Raw genomic sequence first — 16,987 nt, 5'->3', positions numbered from 1 at the left:
CACACACGATCAGCTGATTGGCTAATGTACAGTGGTTACCTGAGTGACCGGAGCCTTTCTGTCCGTTCTCCTCTGACCTCTGTCATCAACACACCGCTGCTGCTCATTGGATGCTCAATGTTGCTGTTGTTATTGCTGTTGGTGTTGCTGTTGTTGTTGTTGTTGTTGTTGTTGTTGTGCACACGTTTCCTCCTCACCTGGACAAGCATGTGAACAGGTGTTCCTAATAAAGTGCTCACTACAGGTCAAAACAAACAGTTTACTTGCTGACAGTGGTTATTACATCATCAGTCAATCAGGCAATCAGAGATTTGCTGTTTACACTGTATGATCTGTGACCTCTGACCCCTCCCTGTGGTGTCCTGGTTTGGTGCCATTGCCCCTGCTGGTGAGCCGGGAGCTGAACCAGGATCAGGATCAGGTCTCTATATATACCTCAGATTAAGAGCGGAGCCACTTCCTGTTGTTCAGAGTAGCAGCTGGTCACAGACCTCAGACCTCAGACCTCAGACCGGACATGTCGTTCAGCAGCAGCTCTGCAGCAGGCGGCCCCCCCTGGAGGAACAACAGCTTCATCCTGGGGGGGGGCAGAGACCCTCCTCTGTCCGACCAGGGAGAGACCATCATCGGAGTCTACCTGCTGCTGCTGGGTGGGTACACACCAATAAGAATCAGCTTAACTGTAGAGACTGGAGTCCAGGTCCAGAACTGAGGAAGAGCTGCTCCTCATCCTCCTTCAACCTGAACGACTAAAGTCCTGTTCAGAAAGCAGACCTGAGTCAGAACCTGAAGGATCTGCTGCTGGTTTTTCTTCCACAGGATCTGAGACTCTACTGTCTCAGCTTCAGCTCAGTCCTCCACTGTTGACCCAGAAAGGACCAGAGTCTGACACAGATGAGGGATCTAAATATCCAGAGGCGGAGGAGGCATGGTCTGGTTGGGGGGGTAGAGTTAGTGTGTGAGGACTGTGGACTTGTCCCTGACCGGGTCTCCTCTCTGTACTGGTCTCAGGTTGGTTGTCTTGGTTTGGAAACAGCATCGTCCTCTTCGTCCTGTACAGACAGAGATCCACGCTGCAGCCTAGCGACTACCTCACCTTTAATCTGGCCATCTCTGACGCCAGTATCTCAGTGTTCGGATACTCCAGAGGCATCATCGAAATCTTCAACGTGTTCCAGGACAGCGACTACCTGATCTCCACTGTCTGGACCTGCCAGGTACCAAACACCTGAGATACAAGGTTTAATCTTTTGTTTAGAAAGGACACTCATTATGCTGTTATGATGGCCTCACCTGTAACATGAGCACACCTGTGACCTAAACACACCTGTAACCTGTCCTGTTTGTCTCTCTAGGTAGACGGTTTCTTCACGCTGGTGTTCGGTCTGAGCAGTATCAACACACTGACAGTGATCAGCATCACCCGCTACATCAAAGGATGTCACCCCAGCAGAGGTATCCACGGAGACCAGATAGGTGGAGACAGGTGGAGACAGGAGGAGAAAGGAGGAGAAAGGAGGAGACAGGGGGAGACAAGTGGAGATGGGAGGAGAAAGGAGGAGAAAGGAGGAGACAGGGGGAGACAAGTGGAGATGGGAGGAGAAAGGAGGAGAAAGGAGGAGACAGGGGGAGACAAGTGGAGATGGGAGGAGACAGGGGGAGACAGGTGGAGACATCTCCATCTGAATGTGTCAGGGCTCTATTACAGTATATTCATATTAACACTGAGTCTATTCATGGGGGGTTAAAGGGTGTTTGTTTGTTTGTATTTGTTTGTTTATTTGTTTGTGTGCAAAAAAATTAAAGGTACAAACGGGCGTGGCCTATATCAGCAGATTCAGTTGCTTTCAGTGAACACGTCCATTTAAGGTTTTTGAATTTGTGATGTACAACGTGGGAATTAGAGGCCAAAACGCTTCTTCCTTGATTAAAGCGCCACCTGTTGGTGGACAGGTGTCATGTTGGTGCTCTTGGAACCTCATCAAGGAGAACTTAGAACAAGAGGGGAACTCGTCTTCATGTCGACTGTTTATGACAAATGACGCATCTCTTCCTTTTTCCTTCATGTTCCTGTCGTCACATTGACTCAGACGAGTGGGTGTGGCCTCTGTGACGTTCTTATTACATCAGAGTGTAGGTGTGGCCTCTGTGACGTTCTTATTACATCAGAGTGTAGGTGTGGCCTCTGTGACGTTCTCATTACATCAGAGCGTGGGTGTGGCCTCTGTCATGTCTTATTACATCAGAGCGTGGGTGTGGCCTCTGTCATGTCTTATTACATCAGAGTGTGGGTGTGGCCTCTGTGACGTTCTTATTACATCTGAGTGTAGGTGTGGCCTCTGTGACGTTCTCATTACATCAGAGCGTGGGTGTGGCCTCTGTCATGTCTTATTACATCAGAGTGTGGGTGTAGCCTCCGGTGTTGTGTTTCAGCCCGTCACATCAACAGGACCAGCGTGTCCGTGTGTCTGCTGCTGATCTGGGTCACAGCTGGATTCTGGTCTGGAGCTCCACTGCTCGGCTGGGGGAGCTACACAGGCAGGAAACCGCCACCACAATAATCTCCTGTTTCAAAGTAAAAGCTTTCTGATCTGACCCCTGACCCCTGTCCTCTGACCCCTCTGCAGACCGTGGGTACGGAACCTGTGAAGTCGACTGGGCCAAGGCGAGCTACTCGAGCGTCTACAGGTCCTACATCGTGTCCCTGCTGGTCTCCTGCTTCCTCGTCCCGGTGCTCATCATGCTCTTCTGCTACGTGTCCATCATCAACACGGTGAAGAGAGGCAACGCTCTGTCAGCGGAGGGAGACCTGACCGACCGCCAGAGGAAGATCGAGAGAGACGTCACCATAGTGAGTCTGTTCTACCCACAATTCTTCTGTCAGACTGAGATGTGTATAACCACCTCCTGCTGTCCCCCAGGTTTCCATAGTGATCTGTACAGCCTTCATCCTGGCCTGGTCTCCTTACGCCGTGGTGTCCATGTGGTCTGCGTGGGGCTTCCACGTGCCGAACCTCACCAGCATCTTCACCCGCCTCTTCGCCAAGTCGGCGAGTTTCTACAACCCCCTCATCTACTTTGGACTCAGCTCCAAGTTCCGTAAAGATGTCGCCATCCTGCTGCCCTGCGCTCGCGACGCCAAAGACACGGTAAAGCTGAAGCGCTTCAAGCCGAAGGCCGACGCCCACGGCCGCCCTGCCATAGGAGGAGGAGCCAGACTCAAAGTCCCTCTGAACCAGAACGAGAAGAAGTACTCACCCAAACCGGTCCCAAGCCCAGACTCTGGGATGGGAAGTCCGCCCTGCACACCGCCACCCATCAACAAGGAGGTGTTTTATATTGACATGCCCCGCCCCTCCGAGACCGGCTCTGAGTTTGAATGTGACAGACTCTGATGGTCCTCCTGGATCTGGACCTGGACCTGAACCAGCTGATGGTCTCTAATGGAGCCCACCTGGTTCAACTGTGAACACATGAACTATGACGGAGTGACTGATGGACACCAGCAGAGAGTGCTGATGTCACCGGGTCAGAACGCTCAAAGCAGAGAAGAAGATGACACGTAGAACAAGGCTCTGCTCAGGGTTCCATCAGGTTCTCCACATTCCATTTAAAGTTCCTGTGAAGCAGAAATAAAATTATTTATTTCATTTAAAAAATTACCAAGAGTATAAAATAAAAAAATAAACAGAATGAAATAAAACTATAAATAAACCAACAGGTCAGGTGTGACATCACAACCTGCCAAAGAGGTGGGAGGGGTCATAACATTACATGCCAGAGGAAGACAGGTATTTGGTGGGTGGTAGGTGATGTTACTTTTAGCCCCACCCACAAAGGCGACATGTCCCATTACACACAAACACAACTTCACAACTTACACTGACTGGTGGACACACACCGCCAGCGGCGGGAGGATCAAGGAGGGGAGGGAGCGCTCAGTGGTGACCATCAGCTCTTCTCCTTCTCACCATTCTCAGACATTTGAATGAACACAGGTGTGTTCATGTACCAGGTTGTAGGTCAGGACAGAATCTGAAGCACCGAAGCTGATGAGCTATAGTTCAGCTCCATAGTTTAAAGGTGTGACTCCACAGGTCAGAGGTCACACAGTCTCTTTGTGGTTTAGAGACAAACCTCTGATGTGACATATTACAGGATGTAATTTGACACTGACAGCTGCTGTCTGTTCCACTGTCACTTGTTCTGCAGATAATTATCATTTACTTTAATCCATGAGTGAAAAATCAATGAATGGACCAACCCATTAAAAATTATGACTTTTTATTTCATGCTTTCAAGTTGTAGAATGTTGTATAAGTCACCTGGGGATGAGGTATATTCATGTGTTTCACATGGTCACATGTTCATATGGTCATGTGACCATACCACAGTTTTCAACAACAATCAATAATCAGATAAACAACAACATGATTGATCATGTAGAAACTGAGAAAATGGCTTTTGCCAAATTTATTGGAAAAACTTAAAATATGAAACATATAAAATCTTAGAAATTTTTTTCAAAATGAAAATATAAAGTCATTGTGATGTGATGACATCACAGACTGTGAATAAAGACGGACATCACCCACAGGTTTCTGAAGCTCAGAGTGAGCTGCCCCCCTGTCGCCATCTTGGCAGTGTCTGACTCCTCCCCTAACTCCCAGCTAATCGAAAAATGGTCAAAGAGGAGGGGCGTGGCTGGAGCTGAGACTTCGGGGCATAGGCTCACCCACCTGTCACTCAAAGAGGCCACGCCTTCAATGCTCCATAACTTTAGTCCTTAATAAAATGTGAACAGGTGAGTTATATAAACAGGTGAGTTATATAAATAGGTGTCATTGACTTTTTCCTTGAATTTGTGCATGGACAAATTCACTATGTTCTGGAGGAAATGGACAGCTTATCTTGAATAAGTGACACCTACAACAGGAGGCAGTTCATAACAACTAATAATGTGCTCTGTTTCATTTTCCCTTTTTTTTTTTCTCTTTCTTTTTTGCCTGAGTACAGCGCCCCCTACTGTCCTACTTGATGTGCTCTCTCGGTCTTGTTGGCCACTGGTGTGAGAATGTCTCTGTCCTGTTTTCATATGAAGGATAGACTATGGACAAATGGATCAAATATGACTGAAATGTCTCTAAACCCTGGACCTACCTCTTGAAATGTACACATTGTTATTATGATTCCTCTCTCCCTGTGTAATAATACATATGCGTAGGTATATTTTTCCATCTGTGCCTTTTCTGTCTTGTTCCCGTTCTTGTTCTTCTCCTTTCTTTCTCTATAAGTGTATTGAAAAATGACTTCATAAAAATAAAGTTAAAAAAAAAATAAATAAATAAACAGGTGTCATGAAGGAGGAAATCAGCTCTAGACACCAAAACAGTTTCTGTACCAGGCTGTAAACATGTTTATTTCTGCTGTAAAGTTGGACATTTTAACATGGGAGTCTATGGAGACTGACTCACTGTTGGAGCCAGACTCTAGTGGTCGTTAGAGGAACTGCAGCTTCAGTCACAGTGAACACAGAGACACTGAGGAGTCACTTTCAAACCTAAAGCCGGGAAACAGAGGCTCAGTGAAGGAGGTGTTGAAGGTGTGGAGATGGATCAGAGAGTCAGAGGACACGCTGTAGAAGGACAGAGTTCCAGCAGGACAGTCCACATACACTGCTACTCTGTGAGGGGAGGAGGGAGAAGAGGGAGAGGAGGGAGAGGAGGGAGAGGGGACAGGCAGAGGGATGGACGTCTCCCTCTTGTTGTGGTAGACATAGTGAACTGTGTCAGAACAGTACAGACACCAGGACTGACTGTTGGCTCCGAAACAGCAATCATTACTGAAGCCCCGCCTCTTGATGCCTCTGTATGTCACTGCGATGAAAACCACTCCCCTCCACTCCACCTCCCAATAACAGCGACCAGTCAGATCAGTTCTACACAGCAGCTGATGACAGTCAAACCGGTCCGGGTGATTGGGGTACGGCTGCTTCTCCCTCACCACAGTCATTGTCCTGTTGTTGTCAAACAGTCGGAGGTACTTGTTCACTGTGTTCATGTCCACTCTGAGTTCACAGGAGTCTGAAGAGACAACAACACACAGCTGATCAGTGACAACACAGACATCATGTCCCTTTGGACAGGAGACTCTTCTGTGATTTATCTCTACAACAGGATGACTGTTTTTATGTCAAGTCCTCTACTCTAGTTCCAGACTAGTTCCAGGTTACATGCTGTTTATCCAGGGTCACATAAAATATTAACCATTTGAGTAAGTTTTGTTATAAGTGTTTTGTCAAGTCACATACATGTAAATGAACGTTTTTACCAAAGTTCCCTGAAGGTGTTACTGAGATATCGTGTCCATGAGAATGGTACAGATGGACGGACAACCTGAAAACAAAATGGCTACAGGTCGGCCAACAGCCAATCAGAAGAGAGGAGGCTCTGAGCCTCTCTTCTGATTGGCTGACTGTTTTCTGAGTGATCCAATAAAAATAAAGCAGATTTCAGGTAAAAACACTCAGAGAAACCAAATCCTGCAAGGTTTGGATGGTGGGTCCAGGTGGGCGGGGCTTGGTGACTGCTTTGTTGTGACATCACAAAGTTCCAGAAGTCCTGACGGCTGGTTTTAAGGCTCAGTTTCTGAATACAGGCTGTGTGCATTTCTCTGTGGACTGAGGCTTTGATACTTTCACAGTATTAATATAGAAGCTAGAGCTGATCTATAATCACACTACACATGGACACACACCTTTACACTGGAGGAGACTTAATGATGTCAATATGTTGTTGTTGTTGTTGTTGTTGTTGTTGTTGTTGTTGTCTGTTTGATGTTTGACTCTCTGCCGAGGCTTCATGATGAACTGAGTTAGTTAATTTACCTTGAGGACAGTCACCTGAGGTCATGTGACCTTACCTACATCACACTGTAACACAACAGTGAACACTTACACTTCCTCAGACCAGGTTTCAGACACTTCTCTCCGTCATGTTCCAGCCTGGAGGAAGAAACAACATCAGCTTCATCATCATCATCATCATCATCATCTTCTTCCTCTGAAACCAAAGAACAGAGCCTGCGAGAACTGTATAATGTACCAACCGACATTATCAGTAGTAGTCCCTTTCCTTTTATCAGGATCCAAACCACTTCAGCACCAGAGAGTCCCAGCAACAAGGCTCCATAATTTTTCATTTATTTTTGACCTCTGATGGCTCTAATACAAACATCTGGAATCACAGAGTTTAACTGAACCTTCTACATCCAGGTTTAAGATTCAGGTTCAGGTCTTTATGACCCATCTGAAGCTTTTACCTTTAATCTTTCAAATACATGGAGACAAACTGAGAACCAACAGTGTCAGTGTGTTGTTGTCTGTACCTGAGGACTTCCAGTCTCCAGGCAGGATCTGCCAATCCAGCAGACAGCAGCTTCACCCCTGAGTCTCTTGGATGGTTGTAGCTCAGGTCCAGCTCTCTCAGGTGGGAGGGGTTAGAGCTCAGAGCTGAGGCCAGATAAGCACAGCCTTCCTCTGTGATCAGACATCCTGACATCCTGCAGATAACACAAATTCATTCATTCACTCATTTATATATATATATATATATCAGTGGCGATTGCTTTAAGACTGCAAGGGAAGCTCAGCTTCCCCTAAAATGTCAACAAAATAAGTGGTCAAATATGTGCTGTTGTGTGAACATTTCATTGACTAAATATGCGCTAGAACACGTTCATCTTTTGTTCAGAATCAGCTGCTTATCACAGGTAACCGACCTGACTCCTCCTCCTTCCTCCCGCAGCGCCACAGAGCTTTACACAGTGTAGACGCCGAGCGTCTCCTGACGTCACTGGGGAAGCAGAGAGTGGGTTGTTCCACTGCAGCCAAACTAGACGGTGATTGGATAAATGCTGGGTTTTGTCCCGCCCATCGGACGCTCAGCGTCTCTGGGGGTCTATGGGACAGTGGGCTGGCCCGGACGCTCGGCTTCTGCATGATGATTGGATGATATGTCTGAGGCTGAGTCCCTTTTTGATTGACAGCGAAATGAGCGAATCAGTGATCTTGAAGTATAAGCATCCACCGGAGCAGTTTTCAAGTTTTTCATTCCGTCGTTCGGAGTTGATCTGGAGACGTTACTGATCCTCAGCGACTTTGTCTTTGTTAAAAACAACTAGCGTTGTGTTTGGCGACTCTCTTCTGTCACTCTGCGAATTTACATTTAAATAAACGGACACATTTTATGATGTAGGCCGAAAAATTAGCTTCCCCTCATTATAAGACCAGCAGCCGCCACAGATATATATATAATTCAACCCTGTGCAGACATTCACTCAGTTCAAAGAGCTTCACAGAGGCATGAACATACATTAAAATACAACATGAAGACGACATTAAATTATCATTTAAAAACAACAAAACTAATATTTAAATAAATCAAATCAAGGTAAAATCAGGTCAGAAATGTAAACACCATTTTAAAGAAGTGCTGCAGTGACAAAAACAAGATTAAACAGATGTTAAGTGGTTATAGAATGAATGAATGGGCATTGTACATGCTTTCAGAATCTGAGAAAATATGTGAAACAATGACTTTCAGATTGCAATGTGTGACCTCTGGCTCACCTGAGACTCTCCAGTACGCAGTGTGGACTCTCCAGTCCAACAGACAGCAGCTTCACTCCTGAGTCCTGGAGGTCGTTGTTACTCAGGTCCAGGTCTTTCAGACTGGAGGAGCTGGAGCTGAGGACTGAGGACAGAGCTTCACAGCTTCTCTCTGAGAGGTTACAGCAGCTCAGTCTGAAAATGACAGTACATATGTGAAAATATCTCTTTATATTTAATGTAGATTTTATTGTTTATTTTACAGCATATTTGGAAGTTACGCTGTCAAACCAGAGTCTGAAGAGGGATGTGACACTATAACCTTATAAATGTGATCATTCCTCACCTGAGAGATTCCAGTCTACAGTTTGGACTCTCCAGTCCAGCAGACAGCTGGTCAACTCCTGAGTCCTGCAGGTTGTTGTTACTCAGATCCAGGTCTTTCAGACTGGAGGACCGGGAGCTGAGGACTGAAGACAGAGCTTCACAGCTTCTCTCTGAGAGGTTACAACCACTCAGCCTGAAGGAGAGTTAGTGACAACAGGGACTTTAATCATTGATGGTTGAAGTGATGGCTAAATGATGTGAAGACGTAGTTTCTATGTCGACACTTCTGACTGTTGCAGCGCAACTGTCTACTACAGGAGAAAAACTAGTTTACCTGTGATACATTAAAGAGTTAGCAGCTAATTATATGTTTTTGTCATATTTGACTCTGTCATTTTGTTTATATTCAATTATACTGTTTGCATGATCTGTCCCTTAAATTTCTGAGTTTGGACATTTTCTTTGGAGTTTGACTGGACTGGGCATTTGGGATCAAAAGTAAACTTTGACAACCATTAGTATTATTATGGATTATGATAATTTGACTGATTTTTCCAGTTTATTTGAAAAACAAAGGGGTGTTAACCCTTTTGGTACAGCTGGGTATCATTTGCAAAGTGGTGATATGAGAATGCTTGAGTGGATAATTGGACCCAAGGAGGTGGTGTATATGAGAAAGAGGAGGGGTCCCAGTACCAAACCTTGGGGGACTCCAGTGGGGAGGAGATGGGGTAAGGACATTTATCTTCGTCATGACACACTAAAGGACACTGAAAGAAATATCCAGTGTTTCTCTCTGATCAAATACTGGACAACTGGACATTTTTGTTCTTGGGATCACTGAGTTTAATACGAGAGGAATTTCTCTTCATGCATTCTGTTGCAAGTTCAACTGAAAGCGGAAACACTGCTGTGATGTTACATTAGACACTAGAGATATTAGAGCATTACAGCATCTACCGTGGTTTATTGGATTCACAATTTGATAGATTTTTCAGTTAGATTAACAAATCCATCAGCTGAATTAGTCCTACACTTATTAGCTGCACATGGCTTTAGTTAAGTTTAGTTAGTCAGTAAATATCAGAACACCTACAGAGCTTTTTTTAAAGCTTTGACCACTGGCAGCAGCTTCAGAAGAGCCGCCTCTGAAGCACAGTATTTCTTCAGGTCAAACACGTCCAGAACTTCTTCTGAGGACAGTAAGATGAAGACCAGAGCTGACCACTGAGCAGGAGACAGTTTATCTGTGGAGAGACTTCCTGATCTCAGCGACTGTTGGATCTGCTCCACCAGAGAACGATCATTCAGTTCATTCAGACAGTGGAACAGGTTGATGCTTTTCTCTGGAGACAGATTCTTATTTATCTTCCTCATGACACACTAAAGGACACTGAAAGAAATATCCAGTGTTTCTCTCTGATCAAATACTGGACAACTGGACATTTTTGTTCTTGGGATCACTGAGTTTAATACGAGAGGAATTTCTCTTCATGCATTCTGTTGCAAGTTCAACTGAAAGCGGAAACACTGCTGTGATGTTACATTAGACACTAGAGATATTAGAGCATTACAGCATCTACCGTGGTTTATTGGATTCACAATTTGATAGATTTTTCAGTTAGATTAACAAATCCATCAGCTGAATTAGTCCTACACTTATTAGCTGCACATGGCTTTAGTTAAGTTTAGTTAGTCAGTAAATATCAGAACACCTACAGAGCTTTTTTTAAAGCTTTGACCACTGGCAGCAGCTTCAGAAGAGCCGCCTCTGAAGCACAGTATTTCTTCAGGTCAAACACGTCCAGAACTTCTTCTGAGGACAGTAAGATGAAGACCAGAGCTGACCACTGAGCAGGAGACAGTTTATCTGTGGAGAGACTTCCTGATCTCAGCGACTGTTGGATCTGCTCCACCAGAGAACGATCATTCAGTTCATTCAGACAGTGGAACAGGTTGATGCTTTTCTCTGGAGACAGATTCTTATTTATCTTCCTCTTGATGTACTGGACTGTTTCCTGATTGGTCTCTGAGCGACTTCTCTTGTTTTTGAGCAGTTCTGGAAGGAGTTTCTGACTGGGTTCTTGTGAGAGACCCAGGAGGAAACGGAGGAACAGGTCCAGGTGTCCATTTGGACTCTGTAAAGCCTTGTCGATAGCGATCCTGTGGACCTCTGCCGCAGGCAATCGAGTGAAAGTAGTCCACAGTCGTTGAGAAGTTGTTCGTGGCTCAGACATTACATTCCTGTTGTGTTTAATGAGACACATCCTCACGTAAACAGCTGCCAGGTGCTCCTGAACGCTCAGATGGACAAAGCTGAATATCTTGTCCTCATCTTTCCTCCCTCGCTCTTCTTTAAAGATCTCAGTGAACACACCAGAGTACTTTGAGGCTCCACTGACGTCAATGCCACTCTCTTTCAGATCATCTTCATAGAAGATGATTTTGCCTTCTTCCAGCTGCTGAAAAGCCAGTTTTGCTAACGATTCAATGTACTTCATTTTCTTTCCGTACTTCTTTGTTGTCTGATCAATATGAAACACCAGGAACAATGTGTACATCTCAGTCAGGGTCTTGGGCAGCTCTCCTCCCTCTCTGGTCTTCATCACCTCCTCCAGAACTGTAGCAGTGATCCAGCAGAAGACTGGGATGTGGCACATGATGTGGAGGCTTCGTGATGTCTTGATGTGGGAGATGATGCTGCTGGCCTGCTCCTCATCTCCGAACCTCTTCCTGAAGTACTCCTCCTTCTGTGGGTCAGTGAACCCTCTGACCTCTGTCACCACATCAACAAAATCAGAATGTATCTGATTGGCTGCTGCAGGTCGTGTGGTTATCCAGAGGCGAGCGGAGGGAAGCAGATTTCCCTTGATTAGGTTCGTCATCAGAACGTCCAAAGACATCGACCGCATCACATCAAAGTCTCCAACTTGCTTCTCATTGGTCGAGCAGTCCAGCTGAAGGCGGCTCTCGTCCAGTCCGTCCAAAATAAACAGAAGCTTGAATTCACTCTTGTCATAGTTGGTGTTTCCTGACGCCTCCATGTTTGTAAAGATGTAGGTAAGAGCGTCGTCACTGATGTGTTTGGTGGCTGGGATACATTTATGAATGAGCTCTGCTAAATTGCACACTTTCCCCTTCAGTGAGTTCAGATGACGGAAGGTGAATGGGAAAATCAGATGCACATCTTCATTGGGTCTTTTTTCAGCCCAATCCAACAAAAACTTTTGCACAAAGAATGTTTTTCCAATTCCTGCGATCCCATTGGTCAGCACAGTTCGTATGGGTCTGTATTTTCCAGAGGGGTGTTTGAACATGTCAATCGGTTTAATCGGTTTCTCTGTCTCCGTTTGTTTTCCAGCTTTCTCGATCAGTCTGACCTCGTGCTGAGTGTTGATGTGTACGTCGCCACCGGGCGTCACCCACAGCTCCGTGTAGATATCGATCAGACGTTGCTCATCCTTCTTCTGAGCCCAGCCCTCTCTTGCACACATGAAGCTGTCATGGAGATTTGACTGGAGCTTGGCTTGGTAATACGTGATGATCCGAGGCTCTGGAACTGGAACCATCAACAACACAGTCAAACACAGAGAGAGACAGGAAGTATTAGTCTGCATTTTCTCAACTGTAAACATGGAATTTTGTCCCTAAAGGTTCAAAACACCTTAAGTTTAAGTCTGACACTTAAGGTTGAATTTCTCATTAGCTGAGGGAGGTATCTAAGGGTGTTGCACAGCATCTCTTAAAAGGTTTCCTAGTTAAGGAAAAACCTTAAGGTATTCAAAGCAGTGAAAGAGTTTTTACAGCGGTAAAATTCTACAGTTTCCATGGAGACTGTTTGTTTGCTGCCATTAGTGCTTGTGATACCTGTGAACATCTCACCTGTATCGTCTCACACAGTTGCTAGCAGACAAAAAACTCTTTAAAATTACATTAAAGAAGTGCAGCGCGCTTTCATCCTCCTGTTGTTGTCAGGAAACGTCAGCACAGTGTTCAGCAGATGGTCAGAGCATCTGACACTCACACAGCTGATCAATCGACATGAAATACTTCACCAATAACTGACCAAGAATTAAAAAGAAAAACTCTTTCTCTTCTCTTAGCTCCATAACAATGTTAACAAACCACAGTTTGAGTCGTGTTTTCCTGTTTCTTGTTGTTTGGTGCTGCTGATCAGCACAGGTGTCATTGATTGTTACCATGGTAACATTGGTCTTGGACCTGAGTTAGCCTGGGGGTAAGGTGTCTGATGTGTCCGTCTTAAAATGAGTCAGTCTTTATTTTTCTGATTAACATCAGATTGATCTGGACCAGCACTACAGACCAGTCTGACTAGTCTCTGTGGAACTGGTCCCAGGAAATTGGGAATAAAGATTCAAACGGCAATTCTACTGGATGAACTGACCTTCTGTTGCCGACTTGGCGTCAGACAAACTCAGCACCAGATCATTCCTGTTGATCTTCTTTAAAATCTTCCTGGTCACCTCCACAGCTTTAGGAGCTGTGTAGGTCTGCTCCATCAGATCCACTGTCCTCCACATCTCCGCCTCCTCCAGCCTGCCTTCTGGGATGGAGGGGTATCCCTTGGAGCCGTCGCCCTGCTGCAGATGCCATTTGAATTTCTGGAATTCATCTTTTCTCAAATTTTCCAGGGTGTGTAACAGGACCTGTGATGTCATCACGCCCCCCCTGTTAAAATCAGGAAAAACAGTCAACCTGAAGAGAGTGATGCACCTGACATCAGCTGACACTGAGTCACAATAAAGCCCAACAGACATCAGACATGTTCATTCATAAAGACCTGTTTAACTTCAGGAGAGTCTTCATACAGAACCAGGGCTGAAACATGAAGCATCAACACTGAAGAACCAGAAGCTGCAGTTCCTCTAACGACCACTAGAGTCTGGCTCCAACAGTAAGTCAGTCCCCATAGACTCCCATGTTAAAATGTTTACAGCCTGGTACAAAAACTGTTTTGGTCTGTAGCTTCTCAGACACTGCCAAGATGACGACAATGGAGCAGCTCACTCTGAGCTTCAGAAACCTGTGGGTGATGTCACAGAGGTAACGTCCATCTTTATTTACAGTCTACAGAACACATGACTGTGTGAACAAACAGGATGTGTTCCCGGCTGCAGTAGATCCAGCCTCAGTGCTTCTGCTCAGGTCTGAAGACTAAAGTGTCACATGACTCCTGGTCTACTGACAGAGCATGTCTCTGCTAACTATTACTAGCATAACATTTTTGGACCTTAAACGTGTTTCTCACCACGGCTACAGCGTCCTCTCTGGGTCAGCTCCTCCCACTTCTGTTATTGGGCTGTTTCAGTGGCCACTGGTTGCCATTGGTAACCATGTCTCCTCATCTGCACCTCAGCTGTGTGGTGTACCACAGGGTTCTGCTCTGGGTCCTGTCTTGTTTCCATGGTACATGATTTTACATGTTTATCTCATTACTGCTGTGCAGATGATGTTCATTAACAAAGTGGTCCCAACCAACAGGCCAGATCTGGGCCAGATCCGGGCCAGTGTCACAGATTCTTCTCTAGACCAGGATCTGGAGCTCCTGTCTCTAATGGTGAAGTGTCAATAATGAGCTGCTTTTTGTTTGTATGTTCACACATTCCAGTTTTATGTTTCATCAGTTTGTGGTGTGTGTGTGTGTGTGTGTGTGTGTGTGTGTGAGAGTGTGTGTGTGTGAGAGTGTGTGTGTGTGTGTGTGTGAGAGTGTGTGTGTGTGTGTGGTGTGTGTGTGAGAGTGTGTGTGTGTGTGAGAGTGTGTGTGTGTGTGTGTGTGTGTGTGTGTGTGTGTGAGAGTGTGTGTGTGTGTGAGAGTGTGTGTGTGTGTGTGTGTGTGTGTGTGTGTGTGAGAGTGTGTGTGTGTGTGTGTGTGTGTGTGTGTGTGTGTGAGAGTGTGTGTGTGTGAGAGTGTGTGTGTGTGTGTGTGTGTGTGTGTGTGTGTGTGTGTGAGAGTGTGTGTGTGTGAGAGTGTGTGTGTGTGAGAGTGTGTGTGTGTGTGTGTGTGTGTGTGTGTGAGAGTGTGTGTGTGTGAGAGTGTGTGTGTGTGTGTGTGTGTGTGTGTGAGAGTGTGTGTGTGTGAGAGAGTGTGTGTGTGTGTGTGTGTGTGTGTTAGTGGGCCGTCCTCTTGTGGTTGTGTATTAACTGATGATCAGTTGTTGGTTTGACATCAGACTGAACATTAAAGTCTAATATTTACCCAGAATACATTTTATAGCCTTCTGTTATGGTGGTGGTGGGTGGGGAACAGGTGTGTGCTGGTTGTCTGGTCTTGTCTCTGGTGATGAGCACCAAGTATCACTGAACACTTCATCTGGTAAAAGCTATTATTAAAATATTAAATCCGAATAGTATTTAGGTTTTACTGTAGAGTGTGGACTGTGTTGTTCAGTTAGTTTAAATTATTATCATTATTATTATGATTATTATCACAACAATCATTTGTGAATCGATTCAAAATCTGAGAAGATGATTTAAAATGATGTGAATTAATACAAACATTCATGTTCCCAGACGATGAATCAAACTGACTTTTCCTGCAGCGCCACCATCAGGTCAACATTAGAACTGGTTCATGACAAAACACCTGCAGAACCAATCAGCCTCAGCGGGACACTGTGTTTACTGCTAGTTAGCTAATGTTAGCATGCTAACACACTGAACTAAGACAGATAGTTCAGAAGTGGAATGTGAGCTCCCACTAACGTATTTTCAAACTTGTGAAAATGGCGGCAGAGGAAGGTGGAGACATCTGTGCAGAGTGTAGTGCCCAATGTCTCCATGTTGGATGTAACAGACACATGGGACAGTAAAACACTCATTTTTAACTTGTGCACAAAGAAGAGGTTTGGTGAGAGATGATTGTGGTCACATGTTGTGATCATAATTTCTGGTAAGTGCACAACAGCTGTGTTTGATTTGAGACAACACACACTACGCCAGTCAGTACACAGTGTACACAGCATGCTAACATTTTAGCATTTAGCTCAAGTACAGCCTGTCAGAGCTGCTGGCTGTAGACTGATGTTTTCTAATGAAGTGTGACATTATATTAGTGATCTACATGAAGTCAAGACAGATTCTCTGACAGTGTGACCTGATCTCATCAGACTGAAGGTTAACAACGTTGAGGTCGACCCCTCCCTGACACAGTCAGCTGTGGAGCAGAGGTAGAAAAGTGTTGAACACTCACAAAAACAGGAGCTGACCTCTTGGTGATGGTTGAACCTCTGGAGTCTTAATTATCCGACAAGCAGGACGAGGAGCTGAAGAGTGATGCTGATGATGATGATGAACACGTCTACACTTTAAGAGACAGGACCCACAATGTCACATTTCCTCATACAGAAGGAGAAGATGGCTGGTTGAAAGTAAACCAGTGTGTGGTCATAACCACTGCTGCTATGGAGACCAGTCAAGTTCCCACATCCTGTTACTTTAACTTTACCAACTCTAATTAAACTCCCCTCGGCTTCATGTGTCAGGGTGGAGGTATGTGTGGACTGATTACACACGTTGTGTCGCTGCTGGTGACTGATGCGTTATCATGGTCAAAGCAAGTGACATGAACATTTATGAAAGTAGAATCACCTCCTCGTGGTCGTATCCCTCCTCCACTCAGACGAGTTTCAGGTCAATCCTGTTTATCCACAAACATATAAAATATTAACCACTGGTGTTAAAGTTTGTCATAAATGTTGTTTGAAGTCTTGAGTAATGGCTAAAAAGTGTTTTGTGAGGTCACCTGACCTTGACCTTTGACCTTTGTCCTTTAGCCACTAAAATCTCATCAGTTTATCCTTGAGTTCAAATGAACATTTGTGGCAAATTTGAAGAAGTTGCTTCAAGGCCTTACAGAGATATGGTGTCCATGAGAATGAGACAGATGGACAGGGTTAGGTGTAAAAGTATTGGAGAAAAACAACTGGCCACACGGTGGCGCTGATTGTTGACCCTGTGAAGAGTTTCATCATTTCTGTAGCCTTTACAGTTTTCAGATATAAGTGATTTTAAGCTCCTTGTTTAAATCAACAA

At 45.1% G+C, this 16,987-nt stretch overlaps 2 protein-coding genes across 2 annotated transcripts; one reads left to right on the top strand and one right to left on the bottom strand.

Moving 5' to 3' along the window:
- Positions 1-517: 517 nt before the first annotated feature.
- Positions 518-3,395, top strand: opn6a (opsin 6, group member a). Its single transcript, XM_056372480.1, has 6 exons — positions 518-650; positions 1,012-1,217; positions 1,356-1,455; positions 2,434-2,538; positions 2,628-2,851; positions 2,922-3,395. Exons 1-6 carry the CDS (start codon positions 518-520, stop codon positions 3,393-3,395), a joined length of 1,242 nt encoding a protein of 413 aa, XP_056228455.1.
- Positions 3,396-4,301: 906 nt separating this feature from the next.
- On the bottom strand, positions 4,302-16,842 carry LOC130166908 (NLR family CARD domain-containing protein 3-like). Its single transcript, XM_056372754.1, has 7 exons — positions 16,146-16,842; positions 13,341-13,624; positions 10,655-12,494; positions 8,630-8,803; positions 7,387-7,560; positions 6,957-7,003; positions 4,302-6,083 (listed from the first exon to the last, which is right to left on the bottom strand). The coding sequence occupies exons 2-7, from the start codon at positions 13,612-13,614 to the stop codon at positions 5,521-5,523; spliced, it is 3,072 nt and encodes a 1,023-aa protein (XP_056228729.1). The 5' UTR covers positions 13,615-13,624; positions 16,146-16,842; the 3' UTR covers positions 4,302-5,520.
- Between the last annotated feature and the right edge of the window lie 145 nt (positions 16,843-16,987).

Source organism: Seriola aureovittata, chromosome 3 (genome assembly GCF_021018895.1).
Source record: "Seriola aureovittata isolate HTS-2021-v1 ecotype China chromosome 3, ASM2101889v1, whole genome shotgun sequence".
NCBI classification, from domain to species: Eukaryota; Metazoa; Chordata; class Actinopteri; order Carangiformes; family Carangidae; genus Seriola; species Seriola aureovittata.
This window is presented reverse-complemented; position numbering and strand designations above follow the sequence as displayed.